The sequence below is a fragment of the Balaenoptera physalus genome (genome assembly GCF_965194825.1).
Source record: "Balaenoptera physalus genome assembly, chromosome: 4".
In the NCBI taxonomy this organism is placed as follows: Eukaryota; Metazoa; Chordata; class Mammalia; order Artiodactyla; family Balaenopteridae; genus Balaenoptera; species Balaenoptera physalus.
The window spans coordinates 63,337,598-63,353,460 of record NC_138891.1 but is presented as its reverse complement, the minus strand read 5'-3'; the positions used below and the strand labels follow the sequence as shown (position 1 = coordinate 63,353,460).

Sequence of the window (15,863 nt, the reverse complement as noted above, 5' to 3'; positions counted from 1 at the left end):
CTGGCCCCGATTCCATGGCAACCCACCCCACGTCGGGGGCTTGGTCCATCCCACATACCCCTCTGGAGGTTCAGGATATTACATACTATCCAAGAGATCCCACCAGAGTAGGATGCAGGAGAGAGGATGGATAATAAAAGGCTGAGTCAGATTCATACCCAGGTCTGTCTGACTCCTGAGGCTGCCTGCTCTCTGCTTCTCCTGCCAAAGGCCCACACAGCCTTTCATGCGAGAAAGTAGATCTTTTCCAAACTGCCTCCCACCATCACGTCCTCACCTCTGGGCCATAGAATCCCTTCAGCAGCCGCCGGGGCCCTGGCATCCCAGGAGGCCCAAGGAGGTGGGCAGTGATGGTGCCCTGTTCTGAGCCACCAAGCCCAGCCAGCAGCACTTCATAGTGCAGGTGACAGTGGGTATCCAGGGAGAGCCAGGCATGCCCTGCTGCCTGGCTCTGCACGGGGGGCAACACCAGGGCTCCTGCCAGGGGCACAGGTAGTGCTGGATCCAGACAGAGGAGAGGTGACAGATGAGAAGGTGGCCTAGAGCAGCGACTCAATCCCGGCATTCCCCGTCTCCCCCAACACGGACTCCACAAGCTGCCAGGCACTGTCCACAGGCCCAGGGCTGGGGCAGCAGCAAGTGAGAGCCCTGCACCGTGTGTGGTAACAGGGAGGGTCTCCCGGCAGGGCCACCCTATACATCCCCACCTTCTCCAGATGCCACCTGGAGCTCAGGCACAGAGAAGACAGCACGCCAGGCTCTGGCCCTCTGGCACCATCCCTCACATGCTTGAGTCACAGGTTAGAGGACACCAAAGGGCAGGCAGACCCCTGGAGCACTCACTATCATGGCGGGCGCTGTGCCCACTGTAGGGCAGGGCAGCCACGTGCCCCCGCAGCTCTCCATCTGGGAAGTCCTTGGTGCCCACGTTCAGGAACAGCTCATTCTGCAGCAGCATATGAGCCCCCCGGGCACCCAGCCCAGGGCAGACACCCACAGCCTGGGGGGCAGGGAAGGGTGAGCCCCAGCTGTAGCCTGCCAGGTCCCAGATGAACCCCTCCTCAGCTTTCACACAAGCCCGAGATTCTGAACCCTTTCCATGTTTTGTGCCCCCACTAAACCCATACACACTTCCACACACCAGTAACACTGGATAAGAACCTGGCAGGCCCAGGTTCAAGTCCCTTCCCTGCCACTTCCTACCTATGCACCCATCTTGAGGAGTTACTTAATCTCTCTGATCCTTCACTTCGCCATCTATTAAATGAGTACTGTGAGGGCCAAAAATAACAGAAGACAACCAGTACAGTTTGTGACACATAGAAAGGGTCAATAAATGGCAGCCACTGCTATCACGTTTACTGTTATATGATCTGCTGCACTGGTCTCCCTGTGTAACTCCTTCCACTTGACATGAGCTTCCGGAAGACAGGGGCCACATCTGATTTTCTTTGTACTGCAGTCTTTAGCCTGAGGCTCACTAAAAATATGTCCAGTGAATCAATGCATCAGTGAGAGAGCCTGTGAGTAAGTGAACGATGCGGAACATCCCTGCTCATCCAACATGGCTTCCCACAGCCCCCCGCACTGTCAGCTCTGGTGCCTGGGACCTGCAGCTCTGCTCTGCCTGAAGCACTCACCATGTATCCTCCCAGCTGGAGTCCAGCCATGTGGCACAGGACAGTGTGCTGGTTCCTCCGCTGAGGCTTGGTCTCCAGCGTCATGGCCACCACCTCACTGCCTGTACCTACCACCTGTACCTGGAGGGCAGGGTCAGGGAGGGCAAATTGGAGTAGCAGAGAAGGCCTGGGCCCTGAACCATTGCAGGCCAAAGCCCCGCCCTGCCCTGCTGCCCTCCCACCTCCTCCATCCCCCAACTCTTACTTGGTAGATCAGGGAGCCGTTTCCTAGCAGTGTAAGGCTGGCTGAGCCAGCTGCACCTGTCTGAACGGGGATCAGGGCATCGGCCCCACAAAGGACACTTTGCAGAACTGCAGAGGGGCAAGACAGGTGGAGGCAGGCTTGCTGCATGGCCATTCACACCCCCAGCCCCCAGGATCCCCTCCTATACCCCCCCGGCCCCTCCTCTGGCACTTCTCTGTGCCTCTCAGTTGTGTGTGCCCGGGGTGCCAGGCTTCGCCCTGCCTCACCATCACAGCTCTGCCTGGCAGCAATGTGTCCACTGATGCGCAGCCCTGGCCCACTTGCCCTCTCCAGGGCCATCTGCAGCTCCCCCAGCACCAGCCAGTCCATCTCCTGGGCTGTCAGGTTGGGCAGCACTTCAGCAAAGCCCGGCTCCTGAGGGCAGAGCAGGGTATGGTGGGCACAGCAAGAGGCCAGAGCCCGTGGCAGTAACAGCCAGACCCTTGCTCACCTGGGCTGAGGCATTGGCCTGGAGCTCTCGTAGTAGTTTCCCCTGGTGTAGAATCTGGAGCCGCAAGGGAACCTGGGCTGGTCCTGCAACAGCCGCCCATGTGGATACCTCTGAAACATAGGTGATCTCCCTACCCTCCTCACATGTGCTGCCCCCATCCCACTTACCCCCACTCCTGGCTTCCAGCAGCCCACGGAAGAGCAGCAAAAAATGCAAGGAGTCCTCTGTGTCACTGAGCGTGAGGAGGGCAATGCCCCCTATGCCCTGCTGTGGGGGGCCTTCCAGGGTCAGGATGGCACTGAAGGTCTCTGTGGGAGAAAGGACCATGAGAGCCCACCAGAAAGTCCCCTCCTCAGCCCACTCCATTCCTGGGGGTAGAGAAGACTCCAAACTTCACGTCCAGGAGCTGTTTGCTCCCCTCACCTGCGGCCAGGGCCCGATGCCGGATGAGAGGCCCCCAGACCTCCCCTGAAGGGTGACTGGGTGTCACGAGTGCCACATGCAGCTGTTCTGCCCTAAGGAGCCGCAGAGACAACCGAGGCACTGCTCGCCACACACCACAGACCTGGAGCAGAGAGACAAGACGACTCTGCTCAGAATGCAGGACAGGCCTGCTGAGAGGCCCATGTCTGGTGAGGAAGGAATATGGGAAGCTGCCCCCAGGCCCTCCTAGGAAGTTTGAGAAGGGGCCCTGGAGCCAGATGCCAGGGTCCAAATCCTGGCTCCACCACTTACTAGCTATGTGACCTTGAGCAAGTCACATTCTGCTACTGAGCCTCAGTTCCCTCATCTGTAAAATGGGCATCATAATGTCAGTGCCTTTCTCCCACCGGGCTGTTGTGAGGACCCAAGCAGGTAATGCAGAGCATGCTCTCAGCACAGCGCCCAGACTGGATAAGCACTCATAAACGGCATCATCTCACCAGGCCATCTTGGGTAGGGGCTGCAGGGTGTTCAAACAGGATGCTGCCAGTGGAGTCTGAGAAGCGGATTCGGGTAGGGCGGTCCAGCCTGGAAATGAGAGTCCCCTGAGCACGGACTCTGAGCCTAGGCCAGAAGCAACCCCTCCAGCCTCTCCCAATTCTCCCTCCCTGGCCTCCAGCTGACCCCTCCTCCCTCCTTCCCCTTTCTCACCGCCGGTAGGAGATGGAGAACCGCAGACTAGAGCGCAGCAGTGACACTCGGGCCCGTGCCACCGCTTGTGACCTTGGCCCTGTCAGCAGCGCCACGAAGTCTGTGAGGGAAGGAAGATATCCCTAGTACCGTCACCCGCTGCTGCAGCCCGGCCCCAACCATGACCCCAGTCCTCACTTACCCAGCCCCTGCCTACCCGTGTGGCCGTCTCCACGCCCCCGATCCTCAGCTCCCGGCTCCCCGCGGTCGCTGTAGCTTCGGTGCTCTGGGTCCCGCGGATACTCGAAGGCCAGGCCCGTCGGCTGCTTTTCCAGACCGCTGCGCTCTGCACCGGGGGTGGGGGACGCGGGTTTCAGCTGGGCACAAGGAGGGCCAGTTGGCCGCTCCATTCGCTCCATCCGCGTGGCCCAGGACCAAGCATCGCGGCCCTGCTGCCCTCCTCTCACCGCGGAGCGGGCCTTACCCTGGGGGCAGGTCTGGCAGCAGTGTCCAGGCAGCTGGCGCGGCTGCCCGCAGGCCAGGGCTGGGCACTCAGGTTTGATGTTCTTGCAGCTGACCCTGCCCGCGCCCCTTGCGCGGCGACCCCACTGAGGCTGCTCGCAGAGAAGACAGGAAAACCGAGTGAGGGCAAGACGCCGTTGGTGAGACTCAAAGGCGAGCGGGGAGGAGGCACGGGACCAGGGCAAGGTCGTCCCACGGGGTGAGACTGCTCTGTTACATACAAGCTGCATAACTCTAGACAAGTTACTTAACCTCTCTGGGCCGTAGGGTCCCTATCTGAAAAATGGGAGTAATGATAGTATCTATCTAGCATGGTTGTACTAGGAGTTAAGCGAGAGACAGACGAAATGGAGTTGGCAAAGAGCCTGCCACACAGTGGGTGATCAATAATAGGCAACACCTGAGACTTGAAGGGGGCGCTTCCTCCCCGCTTCCTCCGTCAGAAAAATATCTCAAATATCTGCAGACTGACTTCTCTTTCTTCAGCAACTCCGAGTCCCACCGACGTCCCAAGACCCCAGCTGTCCCCGACCCGCGAGGGCCCCGGCCACGGCCATTGGGTCCACTCACCGCCTCGCAGGCACACAACACGCAGCGCATCACCCCGAAAGGCTCCCCCAGGTCCGGGTGCCACGTCTCGTCCAAGGCATAGACCTTCCCGCCGAAGGAGCAGCCTGCGGGGACGGACTTGGCTGGAGGCAGCTGTCCCCCTCCTGCCGTGTGCCCGCCCCGGGCGCTGCCGGCCGGGCCCTGGGTCCCCGGGCGCGACGCGCCTCGCGGCCCCCGCCCACCCCTCCGGGCCGCCCGTCGCACCGAGCCACCTGCGCCCGGCGCCCCCTCCGGGCGGGCGCAGACTTGCCCCGAGCAGGACTCCCCGCCCGCGCCTCCCCCGGGGCGTCCACCTACCTGCTGCTCCCCGAATGGGCAGCGGCTCCTTCTCGGGCCGGATGGGCAGCGCTGGGTGCTCGGGGCCGGCGCCGCGGGCCGGCCGGGAGCAGAGCAGCAGCAGCCCGAGGAGCAGCAGCGGGGCCGGCGGGGCCGGGAGGCTCGGCATGACGCGAACGGGACAGCTGGGGAGGCGGGAGGGAGGAGGGAGCTGGAGAGGGAGGAGGGAGGTGGGAGGAGGGCCGGGCCGGGGGCGGTACGGCGGGAGGGGGCCGGGGCCAGGGCCCGAGCTGTGCGGCTAGGGGCTCGTCGGGCGGCCGCGGAGTCGGCGCCGGGCCGGGCGGGGCGGGAGGAGCGGCCGGGAGGAGCGCGGGCGGGCGGGCGGCCGCTGACCCGGGCCGTACGCGGCTCTAGTGCCCCGGGCGACGGCTCTGGCCCGTTTTATGCCCCGCGCCCGGCGCCCCGGCCGGGGGCCTCCTCCTCAGCAAACGGGGCGGCGGCGGCGGCTCGGCGAGGGGCCGGGCTGAGCCCGGGGGGTCCGGCCCAGCAGCAGCGGCCCGGATCGCGAATGGGGGAGGGGAGGGAGGGGCTGGAACCGGGCAGGGGAGGAGGGAGGGGCTGTAGGCGAAGGGGGAGGGGAGGGGGAGGGGAGGGACCAGGGGGCGCAAAGAGGGGAGGAGAGGCGGGTCTGGAGCACCCCCTCCCAAGCTGGACCAGGAGGTGCGTGTCCGGCCCAGGATGGGAGCCCCAGACCAGGGAGGGGCAGAGACTGCCTGAGGCCTGGGCCGGCCACTGGGCTAGGACTGGGTTCCTGCAGGAAGGATGAAGAATGGTCTTTAAGGATGACTACGCGCAGAAAAGGCCCGTCAACTCATCTTCGCCTGACGCTGGGCCCACAGCACCTCTCAAACCCCACACCACTCTCACTGCCTAGCCTGTGTCCTACCTCTTCTCTGAGCTCTCTCCTCATTCTACTGTTCCCCAGGATAGGAACTTAGCCAGAAACAGATAGTATCCCCTTTCTGTCTGGTGACAGTGTTTCTCTCCCTACTGCTACCTGTGCTCAGGCCCATCCAACCATCATCATCCCCAGCCTGACGCACTTTCCCACCCTCTTCCTTCACCCTGGGGACCCTCTGCCTCTCCACCCTACCCACAACCTCTTTTGTCTTGGTTTCCTGGTCATGATAGCCTCCCTGCCCCCTCCCACCCCCACTCTCCCACCATCCTCCCAACCATCCCAGCACCCTCCTTCCTAATCTTGGGAGGCATCTCGTCTGGCTGAACTGGAGAATTCCGGAATCTAGGCCATACTCTTTAGCAGACAGCCCCATCCTGGGGAGGAGGAGCAGGAGACAGCCTGAGGAAGAACTGGGGGGGAGGGGGTGATGGGAACAAGGTCAGGCCAGGAGGCCCCTGAGGACGGACTGTGGGGAGAGTGGGACTGAGGGGAAAGCAAAGGAACTAGAGCCAGGGCCAAAGGAAGAGGGGGGCCAGCGGGAGGTATTTGCGGGGGAGGTTCAGCAGCTGTCTTTCCTAAGACAGGGACACATGGGCCTGGTTATTCCTCTTGTCACATGTGGAGTGGTAGGAGATGGAAGAGGGAGAAAGACCAGGCAGGCAAAGAGGGCACTGGCACAGAGATAAGTGGGCTTAGCCATCGGAGCCACTGGGCCCCAACAGAGTGGTACCTGAGCACAGCTTAATCCAGCACAGGCACCCTCTCAGCTTGAAGGCCTCTCAAACTGTCCAAACTGCTTCCTGGTAACACTGACCCCTGACAGGGTCTTCTGTAATACAGGCGACACCCACATTCCCACTTGCAAAGGGGGCATAAGACATGACCCCCAGAGGGTTATTGGCGAGAAAATCAGGAAAGCAAGAGTCCTAGTAGATTTTAGCAGCAGGTGTGGTGTCCAGGGAAAAGAAATCTGGACACCCAGGAACTGAGAGACCCACCAGTCTAAAGCCAGACCTCCGTGCCCTTCCTCAGGGACAAAAGTGTCCTGCCAGAATCCTCCTGGAAAAAACCTGTTTCCCTCCCATCTTCTCCCCCAACCAGGTCCCAGGTTTCCCATCTCCTAGGGAAAGACAGATCCCCCTGTTCAAATCCTCTGTGTGGTGTGCGTGGGTGGAGGAGCTGGGGCTCCGCTAGCGAACCATGGTCCAGGCAGGGGCTCCAGGTCCTGCGCGGGTGGGAGGAGAAGGCGTCACTTCCGGGGGCCATTGCCAGTGTCTAGTGGCTCCCTGCTCTCTGATTGGGCAGAAGTGGCCCGGGCAGGCGTGTGACCCCACTGCCCTGGAGGGGCTATGCCCCAGCGCCACCTGTTTTCCTACCCATCTGCTCCCCAGAGTGCCGCCTGCTCCGCACCTGGGTCCTGGAGCCCTTCTCCACCCGGTGAGTGGCAAGCAAGGTTTGGAGTTAAGTGAGGGTAGGAAGGACAGGAAAGAGGAATTGGGCTCTCTGCTGGGGGAGGGGCAGGCAAACTGGAACCTACAGGCACTGACCTTTGTCGAGAAGAGTGTAGCCTTCCCAGAATGGGAGGAGCAGGACAGAGCAGGGGTAGGGGGTGGGGTGCTGGGTTCTGAGGGACTGATCACAGACTTGGTGGAATACAGCACAGTCGCGGCTGGCCCTAAGGAAAGGGGACATGGGCCCAGGGAGAAAATAAGAAAGGAGGTGTTTTTTGGACTTAGGGAACATAGCATCAAGCTGGACACAGCCCCAATCCCCATTCTTACCCAGTCATTCCTAGTTAGCTCACAAGGTTCTGAATCCTGAGGCTGGGGAAGCTGGGCCAGGCAAGCCAGGGCACAAGGAGAGGGTAATGGGAGGAGGGCTCATGCATGTTGACAGACCTACAGGAAATCCCAATATTGAATCAGGTGCAGGCCTCTTTGCACAACTTGTGAAAGAAGGAGGAAGCCATGTGTGGGGTCCTGCAAAGGAACCGGAAGGGGTCTGCAGAGGGGGCAGGGAGGAAGGTGCAGGCTAGGAGACAGATATGGTGGGTGTCTAAGGCAAGGTAAGCCCTGCAAGGTGGGCATCGTCTCACCCAGCATGTGCTCATTCCTGGGCAACTTGCTTCAGGAAGGAAGTTCCAGGACTGTTAGCCCATCTCTTCACCTTGGATAACCCAGTATTTCAGAACTTAGAGTGCAAAGAAAAACTCCAAGAGGCTTTGTATGTTGGGGTAAATAGAAAAAGAATGAGAGGTTAATTTCTCCCACACCACCTTCTCAATCTTTTAATCACCGACCTTTAGTAGTTAAGTTTCATTTTTGCCCAATTTCCCTCCTCAACCCCAGTCCCCAAGCTACCCCTGAGCACATTGTACATGTTTGCTAGCTCCTCGTCCTGGCCCTGTATCCCATTTCCAATCTCTTCTCCAGGCTTGTGCCACAATGCTTCCCTTCTCTATCCCCATCCCAGATTTTCTCCAACCAAACAGGGTTGCTCAGACTTTGAGGCCAATTAGATGTGTGTGTATATATCCTGTCCTGCTGCTCTCGGCAGGGGGCAGGGGCACCAGAGCCGCCTCAGATGTCCCGAGGAACCCTGACAAAGAGATGCCGTATGCTACCATCACAAGATGATGTGGGAGCAGTCCGAGCTTTAGCAGTTCTAGGCTGGTCAGCATCTCACACCCTCCCAGCATCTGTTCCACCGGCCAGGCAGAGTCTTTTCCTTGAAACTCGATAATGTTCATTATTCCTGTCACTTGCAGGATAGATTCTAGACCCTCCTCCTTGGCCCACCTGTGCCCCACCTGTGCCCCACCTGTGCCCCACCCCACTCTGCCCAGAAGTGCAAGAGCCCAAGCCGCCTCCATGGCCCCAGGACGGATTCAGGGGAGAGGCCCCATACAGGGAGCCACTCCAACCAGACAGCCTGGCCAGAATGGAGCTGACTGGTAAGAAAACTCTTGAGAGACCTAGGGCCAAATCAGAACTTGGTAGGGGGGAAAGAGAAAGGAGATGTGCTGTGGTGCGGGGGCAGGGGGACCTCAATCTCCCAGGAATAAGGCCTCTGAGCGGCAGATTCCCTGGATTTCAGGTCTGGGTCCTAAGTGGGAATTCCTGGACCACCACCCAACAATGATTTCTTCCTTATCCACCCCTTTCAACCTCACCTCTCCTCATCTAAGAATTGCTCCTCGTGGTCATGCTTCTCCTAACTGCAAGACTAACTCTGTCCAGCCCGGCTCCTCCTGCCTGTGACCCCCGACTCCTAAATAAACTGCTTCGTGACTCCCATGTCCTTCACAGCAGACTGGTGAGAATCCCCAAGCACTCTCCCCACTATCCACCTAACTGGTGAGATACCCTGACTCCCATCACTTCCTCTCATTCCCTCCAATCACTACTCTTCCAATATTGTCTTCGGTAAAACCACCACCCCCTGATTACCACCCCTTTACAAGGATTATGGTTTACAATCAAACCCTCTCTTAAAAGCTCTAGTCTGGTTATATTACTCATGGAAGCCTGTCCTGGTAATTGGGCCACCATAACCCCCTCTATTTCAGCTCCCTCTCCACCATCCCCCTACCAATCTTTTTCAACAGAGCCAGTGCCCAGACGTTAACCCTTTGTCCACACCCGTCCGGCTGCCTGCTGTGGACTTCAGCTTGGGAGAATGGAAAACCCAGACAGTAAGAAAGCCATCCTTTTCCTTGGTTTCCCGAATCCTGTCTTCATGTGTTTCCTACTGATTCCCATGGATTTTTCAAAATTCCTGAGCTCCCTAAAAACATCTCACCTTCAGCTTGACCACCCTTACCCAACATACATTCTACTATGGGGATATCCTCTGGACAAGATGATGGCTTGTGGTCCAGTATGTAAAACAGAGTCAAAGTTGACCACCATGAAAAGCTGGATAGAAGTCTCTCATGGCCATGCCTTTGACCTATTTCTGTTCAACCTTCTTACGTTGGTGTGAAGAAGCAAGACTGATCTGTCATCCTCAGATGACAGAAGACTGGGACACACAGCTAAAATAACAAAAAACAGGATTAAGGTTCAAACTGCTAAAAGGCTAGGTCAAAAACAAGGTGAAATTTAACAGAGATGTATATAAAATTCTAGATGTGAAAAGTAATTGAATAAAGTCCTATTCCAGCTTTCAGGCCACAGTGTCCCTACTTCCCTCATATAAACTTCTAGCCCTAGTACTTACTATGAAAAGGACCTGGGAGGGTTGGATTGACCCCAAACTTAGCACTGTAACAACATTATTGAAGTAGCTACTTAAAAAGGTAGGGATCATAGGTGGCTTTAGATGTTTAACATCCACATTGTAGAAATCTTCCTAAAAAACTCTATTCTGAGTGGACTGCACTTAAACTACTGCACTGAGTACTAGCCATCCTCTTTTAGAAATGTGCTAATTTACTCAGAGGGACCATATTAAACTAGCATGTTTCCAAAAGGAGGAAGCAACCTGAACAGTGAGAGGTTAGAAAATATGTTATGCGAGGAATGGTTTAAAAAAATAATAAAGCTTGTGTGATTAGCTTGGAGAAGAGTGTCAGTCTTGTGGTAGAGCATGAAGTGCTTCAGTCTGAGACTCACTCAGGAAACCTACCAGGAGGGAGCACTGCTTAGAAGGTCAGCTCCTCTACCCTCAAGATCCCTAGAATTCCCTTGCTTCCCTCAGGTATTCTGGGGGACTGGGCCAGGGAGGAAGGGTAATTGCTAGTGATCCCTTGTAGTTTCAGCTCTGCCATTTATCAGCAAGCCCCTTCCCTTCATCTTTATAATCTTTATGATGGTCTTATATCTACATTAATTTTTTTTATATCATATGATCCTGGTTTTGTAGCAGAAAGAGTAGATTTGCAGCACTAGAACCAAGAGGTAAAAGCTATAATAGGGCAGATTTCAGCACAATGTAAGAAAAAAAAAAAAAAGAGCTTTTCTCACTGAAATTACATGTGAGACCAGGCTGCGTTACTGGACACTGCCGTTATTCAAGCAGAGGCTGATGACCAATTGTCGGGAGACTGAAGGAATTCCTGTACTGGGTGGGACCTAGGTCCTGTCCGATTCTCAGCTCCTATGATTCATTCTGCTGGCTACTCTTACAGGCTCCCCACCCGCTATTAGCATACCCTTTGAAGCTGTCCGCTTCTCTTTTCCATCTCTTTCCCAGGAGCAGACCAAGGCACAGGACGTTCTGGGAGCCGCGACCCTTCTGCTGGAGGCAGTGATGGCAGCGCGGGGACAACTGGGACCCACTTGCCTCTCATCCCTACTGGTGCAGCTTTCTGGACAGGTCCGCCTCCTCCTTGGGGCCCTGCAGGGCCTCCTAGGAACCCAGGTAAGTCCCCAGTCAAGGGAACTATAGAAGCTGTCTTTCTTTTCTGACTCGGTCCCCTCAGAAGACCTGAGGGAAGAAAGGGGAATTTTAGAAATCTTGAGGGTGGAAGAGCTGACCTGCTAAGGAGTGCTCCCTCCAGCCACAAAGCCTGGGTTCTGGTACCTTATCCTTCCCACATAGACAGGGAGGCATGATATCTGGCCCAGGTCTCTGGCCTCAGGCCCATCCTCTGCCCTCAGCTTTCTGCACAGGGCAGGACCACAGCTCACAAGGACCCCAGTGCCATCTTCCTGAGCTTCCAACGACTGCTCCGAGGAAAGGTGCGTTTCCTGCTGCTTGTAGTGGGACCCACCCTCTGTGCCAAGCGGGCCCCACCTACCACAGCGGTCCCGGGGGACACCTCTCCTTTCCTCACACTGAACAAGCTCCCAAACAGGACTTCTGGATTGTTGGAGACAAACTCCAGAGTCTCAGCCAGAACTACTGGCTCTGGACTTCTGAACAGGCTGCAGGGATTCAGAGCCAAGATTCCTGGTCTGCTGAACCAAACCTCCAGGTCCCTAGACCAAATCCCTGGACACCTGAACAGGACACATGGACCCCTGAGTGGAATTCACGGACTCTTTCCTGGACCCACACCCAGGGCCTTAAGAGCCCCGGATATTCCTCCGGAAACTTCAGACATGGACTCCCTGCCACCCTACCTCCAGCCTGTAGAGTCTCCTTCCCCAGCCCATCCTCCTCCTGGACAGTACACACTCTTCTCTCCTTCACCAACCTTGCCCATCCCCACGGTCCAGCTCCAACCCCTGCTTCCTGACCCCTCTGCTATCACACCCAACTCTACCAGTCGTCTTCTAGTTGCAGCCCACCCTCACTTCCGGAATCTGTCTCAGGAAGAGTAAGGTACTCAGGCACTGCCGACATCAGCATCGCCTCCCAAGTACAATCCCCTTACTCGGAGGAGAGGCCCTGGGAGACAACTGCAGCTATACAGGCATACCTCATTTTATTGCGCTTCATTTTATTATGCTTTACAGATACTGCATTTTTTACAAATTGAAGGTTTGTGGTAACCCTGTGTTGTCAGATGATGGTTAGCATTTTTTAACAATAAAGTATTTTTGAACGAAGGTATGTACATTGCTTTTGTTTTTAGACATAATGCTATTACAGTTAATAGACTACAGTATCATGTAAACATAACTGGGAAACCAAAAAAAAAACAAAAAATTGTGTGACTCGCTTTATTGTGATGTTCACTTTATTGTGGTGGTCTGGAACTGAACCCGCAATGTCTCCGAGGTATGCCTTTACCAGATTTCCTGCTTTCACCTGAAACCCAAAGCCCTGGTGAAGGGAGACATGCAGGACAGAAAAAGTATAATTTTTTACTACATGCCATAAAACTACAAAAGCTATTTTTTTTAACTATTAATAATGTTCACCAGAGCAGTTAGTTATCTCTGGTCTATTTTCTGCACAAATTTATAACTTACTGTTTCTTTATATACTCTTTCTCATATGATAATTCTGCAAAGGCCTGGCCTGGCCTAGCTTCTGAACAGAGGTAGGGCTTATGACAGAAAAAAGCTTTGGTTTTCTGCTCAGAACTAAGGTTAGTCTCTTTACCCCCTTTATTATCATTCTTAATGGGGCTCTGATCTCCTTTTCTTAGGAGATCCTTACTCTTGAGAAATGAATGAGAAGTCTCTCAGAAAAGCAGTTCCTACGCAATAGACAAAACTGAGACTGTATAAAGACAGAATAAACGAGAGGACCCAAAAGCTACCTGCAAAGCGAGGGGAAGATGTTCTTCTCGTGGGCAACACATCCCCCCTCCCTGAGAAAAAGCTAACAGGAAGCTTTGGAGAGCCTTACACCCCAGGTAAGGCTGTGCAGACGGGTCAGTCAGACAAGATGAGACCTGGATGTGACAGCTGAGCAAACAGCCAGCACTTCAGCAGCTCAGCAGGAAGCTTCACCAGGCGTGGGTTCCTGCCTCCCTCCTGTGGAGGTCAGGGGGAAATGCAGGAAGTGGCTTGAGTCAGTCTCCTAGAGCTCACACAGCAGGAGGGACAAGCACAAGTCAAGTGCAAGTTGAAGGCTCATTTCCCAATTCCCAGAAGTGTATAGTATCTAAAAAGCAACCCTGTGTGACACCATAAACTCTGCCAGGGGATCTCTAGAAAAGAAGCCAAGCTTATGGGGCTTTCTGAATAAATGCCACCATGGTGCTTGGGAAGCAGAGGTTTATATTGCCCCAAGCACTCCATTGCAAAGGTCAACACTACCTCTAGAGGTGTCTGTAGGAAAACTAATGGACGCTTTTTCCTCTCTCACCTCAACTCCCCAAAGGACAGGAAAAGTTAGCATGTAGGTAGAGGAGCCAGAAACCTAGGGCTCCAAACCCTACCACAAAACCCCAGGGTCATTAAAGGCATTCCAAAACAGTAGAATGAAAGCCAGTATGTCAGGAAACTTATGCGCATTATCTTTTTTAACACTTACACATCTCTATAAGGTAGGTATTATCATCTCTGCTTTACGGATGAGGAAACAGGCTCAGAGAAGCCCGGCAAGTTCCCAGTGATTTCACAGCCTGTGAACAGGAAACACCCTAGGATGACTTAGTCTGGAGTCCATACATTCCCCAGTGTGGTGCACTGTCCAGTATATCAGTCAGTGACTCTATTTATTGGAAAAAATTTCCAAGTCCTTAGGGAGTACACATCAACAGTTAAAGAGTTCTGAGTAGAAAACCAAAGCTCTTGGTGGGGTGACCAATTCAGGCATCTCCAGGTGTCTCCCCGCCCCCACCCCATGGACAGAACAGTTGCCATGGAGAAAAAGTCAACAAACGCACAAAGCTCAGAAGTGCCGTCCAAATCTCGGATGGTGTCAGTTTCTGCATGGGAGAAAATCAGTTCATCCACACTACAAATTCCAGCATGGAGTCAAGAGAATAGTAAGTGGAAATTTTAACTTACTGAAATATTAAAGTAGGTTAAATTTAATGATCAAATGAAACATTTTATGGCACATGAAAGCCAGCACCCAGTAGAAGAGATGCCAAAGGGACCAGAGACAAAGAATTAAGAGTTTTCAGACAGTCAGCTGAGAGACAAAGATGGCAAAACTGCAAGAAGTATATAGCCAGAAAGTTCCAGGCATCCAGTACTGGCATTTGACTTACCCTAGGGCAAACGTAAATAACCCATGGGCTTCTCCAGTAGGAACTAACTTGCCTCTACGGAGCATCTAACCCATTCCCAAATCATTCTATCTGGCTGATTCAGTCCCTTCTTCCCTTTACAGAAAAGACAAAAAACTGTTACAACGAGGACACTCTTATCTCTATTCAACTGTACACCAGTTCTCTTTCTTCTGCCACCCCAGGGCAGCTAGTACAGTCTGCTACACTACCCCGCAAACTATTAGCTACCCCGTGAACTGTTATCGGTAATTAGGTTCTCCCTCTCCAACCTAAATCCATCCTTCTCCAACCCCTACAAAAAAATTTGACTGCACGGAAGAGGTTCTAGGATTCTATAAAAATTCATCCCAACTCCCACTTCATCTCCTACTTCCCTCTCCCCTCACCCCCACCCCACAGTAAAGCAAAAGAAACACCTTTTCCTCCCCCCTGCAGAGGCCATTCATTTTCAACCCATTTCCCTAAATACTATTTCTAACACCTCCTGTGAAGACCTGAAAATGATGGGGAAGGAAATACCCCAGGCATCCCAGCAGGAGGACCAACTCCCATGGCAAAACTGGGAGATCAAAAGAGACAACTACTTAATACACACTTATGATCTTTCTGGATTGTTACCCTGAACTTCCCAGGGGAAATCAGAGTCCCATGTACTGTCTGAGACCTCAAATGCCAGGCTGAAGACCCAGCTCCGATGCTGAAGTCCTTGTAAGCATCACCATTTCCTCAACTTTGTTCTTCCCCCACTGATAAATTAATGACTGCAGTCAGACTGCTGTATTGTCCCAGGCACTGGCACTGAACTGCCAAACCTCATTGGTATTGCTGCCCTGTCTACTTCACTGGTCTGTGAGGCAGCTCCCTGTTCAGTGTCACTGGTAAAAACCACCACCACTTACCCTCCCTCCAGGTCACCACTAGAATGTAAAGCAGAGAGCTAACTCCTCCACCTGCTTCCACAACCACCAAATCGTTCTTCCTCTCCTCTTCAGAGTTGTGTCCCATGCATATGTCTAAAAGCCTCATCTCAAAGCTTCCATGAAAATGACGAACACTTCCAGGCTATGCAAGCAACTCATTCAAGTCAACGTGATCTGACTTCCTGAGAAACTGAAAGTGTTGGAAGAACACGAGCAGAGCTCCTTGCCTATTCAGGATTCTATGACAAATGGGTGGTGCCCTCAGGAGCCAAAAGCACAACACTCTCTCTCCCAGACAGAAAATCACATTGGAGGATCAATATTGGGGGTAGTCAGCCAGGAGACGGAGATAACCCTGAACCCAGATACCAAAATGTTGGGATAGATCCTACATTGACATGTGATCATCTGGCTGTGGGCCAGAAACATTAATATACCATAGGCAAACTGGAAAAAATGATTTTAAAATAAATGGAAAAAACTTTGTTAAAAAAGAGGGGAAAAGAG

At 54.3% G+C, this 15,863-nt stretch overlaps 2 protein-coding genes across 18 annotated transcripts in view; one reads left to right on the top strand and one right to left on the bottom strand.

The window, feature by feature from the left end:
• CHRD (chordin) overlaps positions 1-5,202 on the bottom strand; it is a 9,225-nt gene extending 4,023 nt beyond the window's left edge. For 7 of the 11 annotated variants that reach the window (XR_014263357.1, XR_014263358.1, XR_014263359.1 and 4 more), the window contains exons 1-14: positions 4,916-5,202; positions 4,580-4,683; positions 3,972-4,101; positions 3,690-3,833; positions 3,509-3,608; positions 3,298-3,385; positions 2,798-2,939; positions 2,542-2,682; positions 2,375-2,457; positions 2,151-2,298; positions 1,885-1,991; positions 1,641-1,760; positions 844-1,000; positions 278-498 (exon numbers count right to left, since the gene is read on the bottom strand). Coding sequence is in view for 8 of the 11 variants with exons in the window: in XM_082460878.1 (XP_082317004.1) it covers positions 278-498; positions 844-1,000; positions 1,641-1,760; positions 1,885-1,991; positions 2,151-2,298; positions 2,375-2,457; positions 2,542-2,682; positions 2,798-2,939; positions 3,298-3,385; positions 3,509-3,608; positions 3,690-3,833; positions 3,972-4,101; positions 4,580-4,683; positions 4,916-5,063 (1,833 nt within the window). In the remaining 3 variants the exon portion in view is untranslated. The remainder of the gene's footprint in view (positions 1-277; positions 499-843; positions 1,001-1,640; positions 1,761-1,884; positions 1,992-2,150; positions 2,299-2,374; positions 2,458-2,541; positions 2,683-2,797; positions 2,940-3,297; positions 3,386-3,508; positions 3,609-3,689; positions 3,834-3,971; positions 4,102-4,579; positions 4,684-4,915) is intronic. The other 4 variants (XM_082460874.1, XM_082460876.1, XM_082460877.1 and 1 more) reach the window with 2 other exon arrangements.
• A 317-nt stretch (positions 5,203-5,519) lies between these two features.
• On the top strand, positions 5,520-12,352 carry THPO (thrombopoietin). Of its 7 annotated transcripts, XM_082460913.1 has the most exons (6): positions 7,082-7,292; positions 9,043-9,170; positions 9,463-9,549; positions 11,052-11,219; positions 11,459-11,539; positions 11,656-12,352. In XM_082460913.1, the coding sequence occupies exons 1-6, from the start codon at positions 7,205-7,207 to the stop codon at positions 12,037-12,039; spliced, it is 936 nt and encodes a 311-aa protein (XP_082317039.1). In that variant the 5' UTR covers positions 7,082-7,204; the 3' UTR covers positions 12,040-12,352. The 7 variants fall into 7 exon arrangements, with proteins under 7 accessions (XP_082317038.1, XP_082317034.1, XP_082317036.1 ...); XM_082460912.1 differs by lacking the exon at positions 9,043-9,170 and having other exon boundaries at positions 5,520-7,292; XM_082460909.1 differs by having other exon boundaries at positions 11,459-12,352.
• The last annotated feature ends 3,511 nt before the right edge of the window (positions 12,353-15,863 follow it).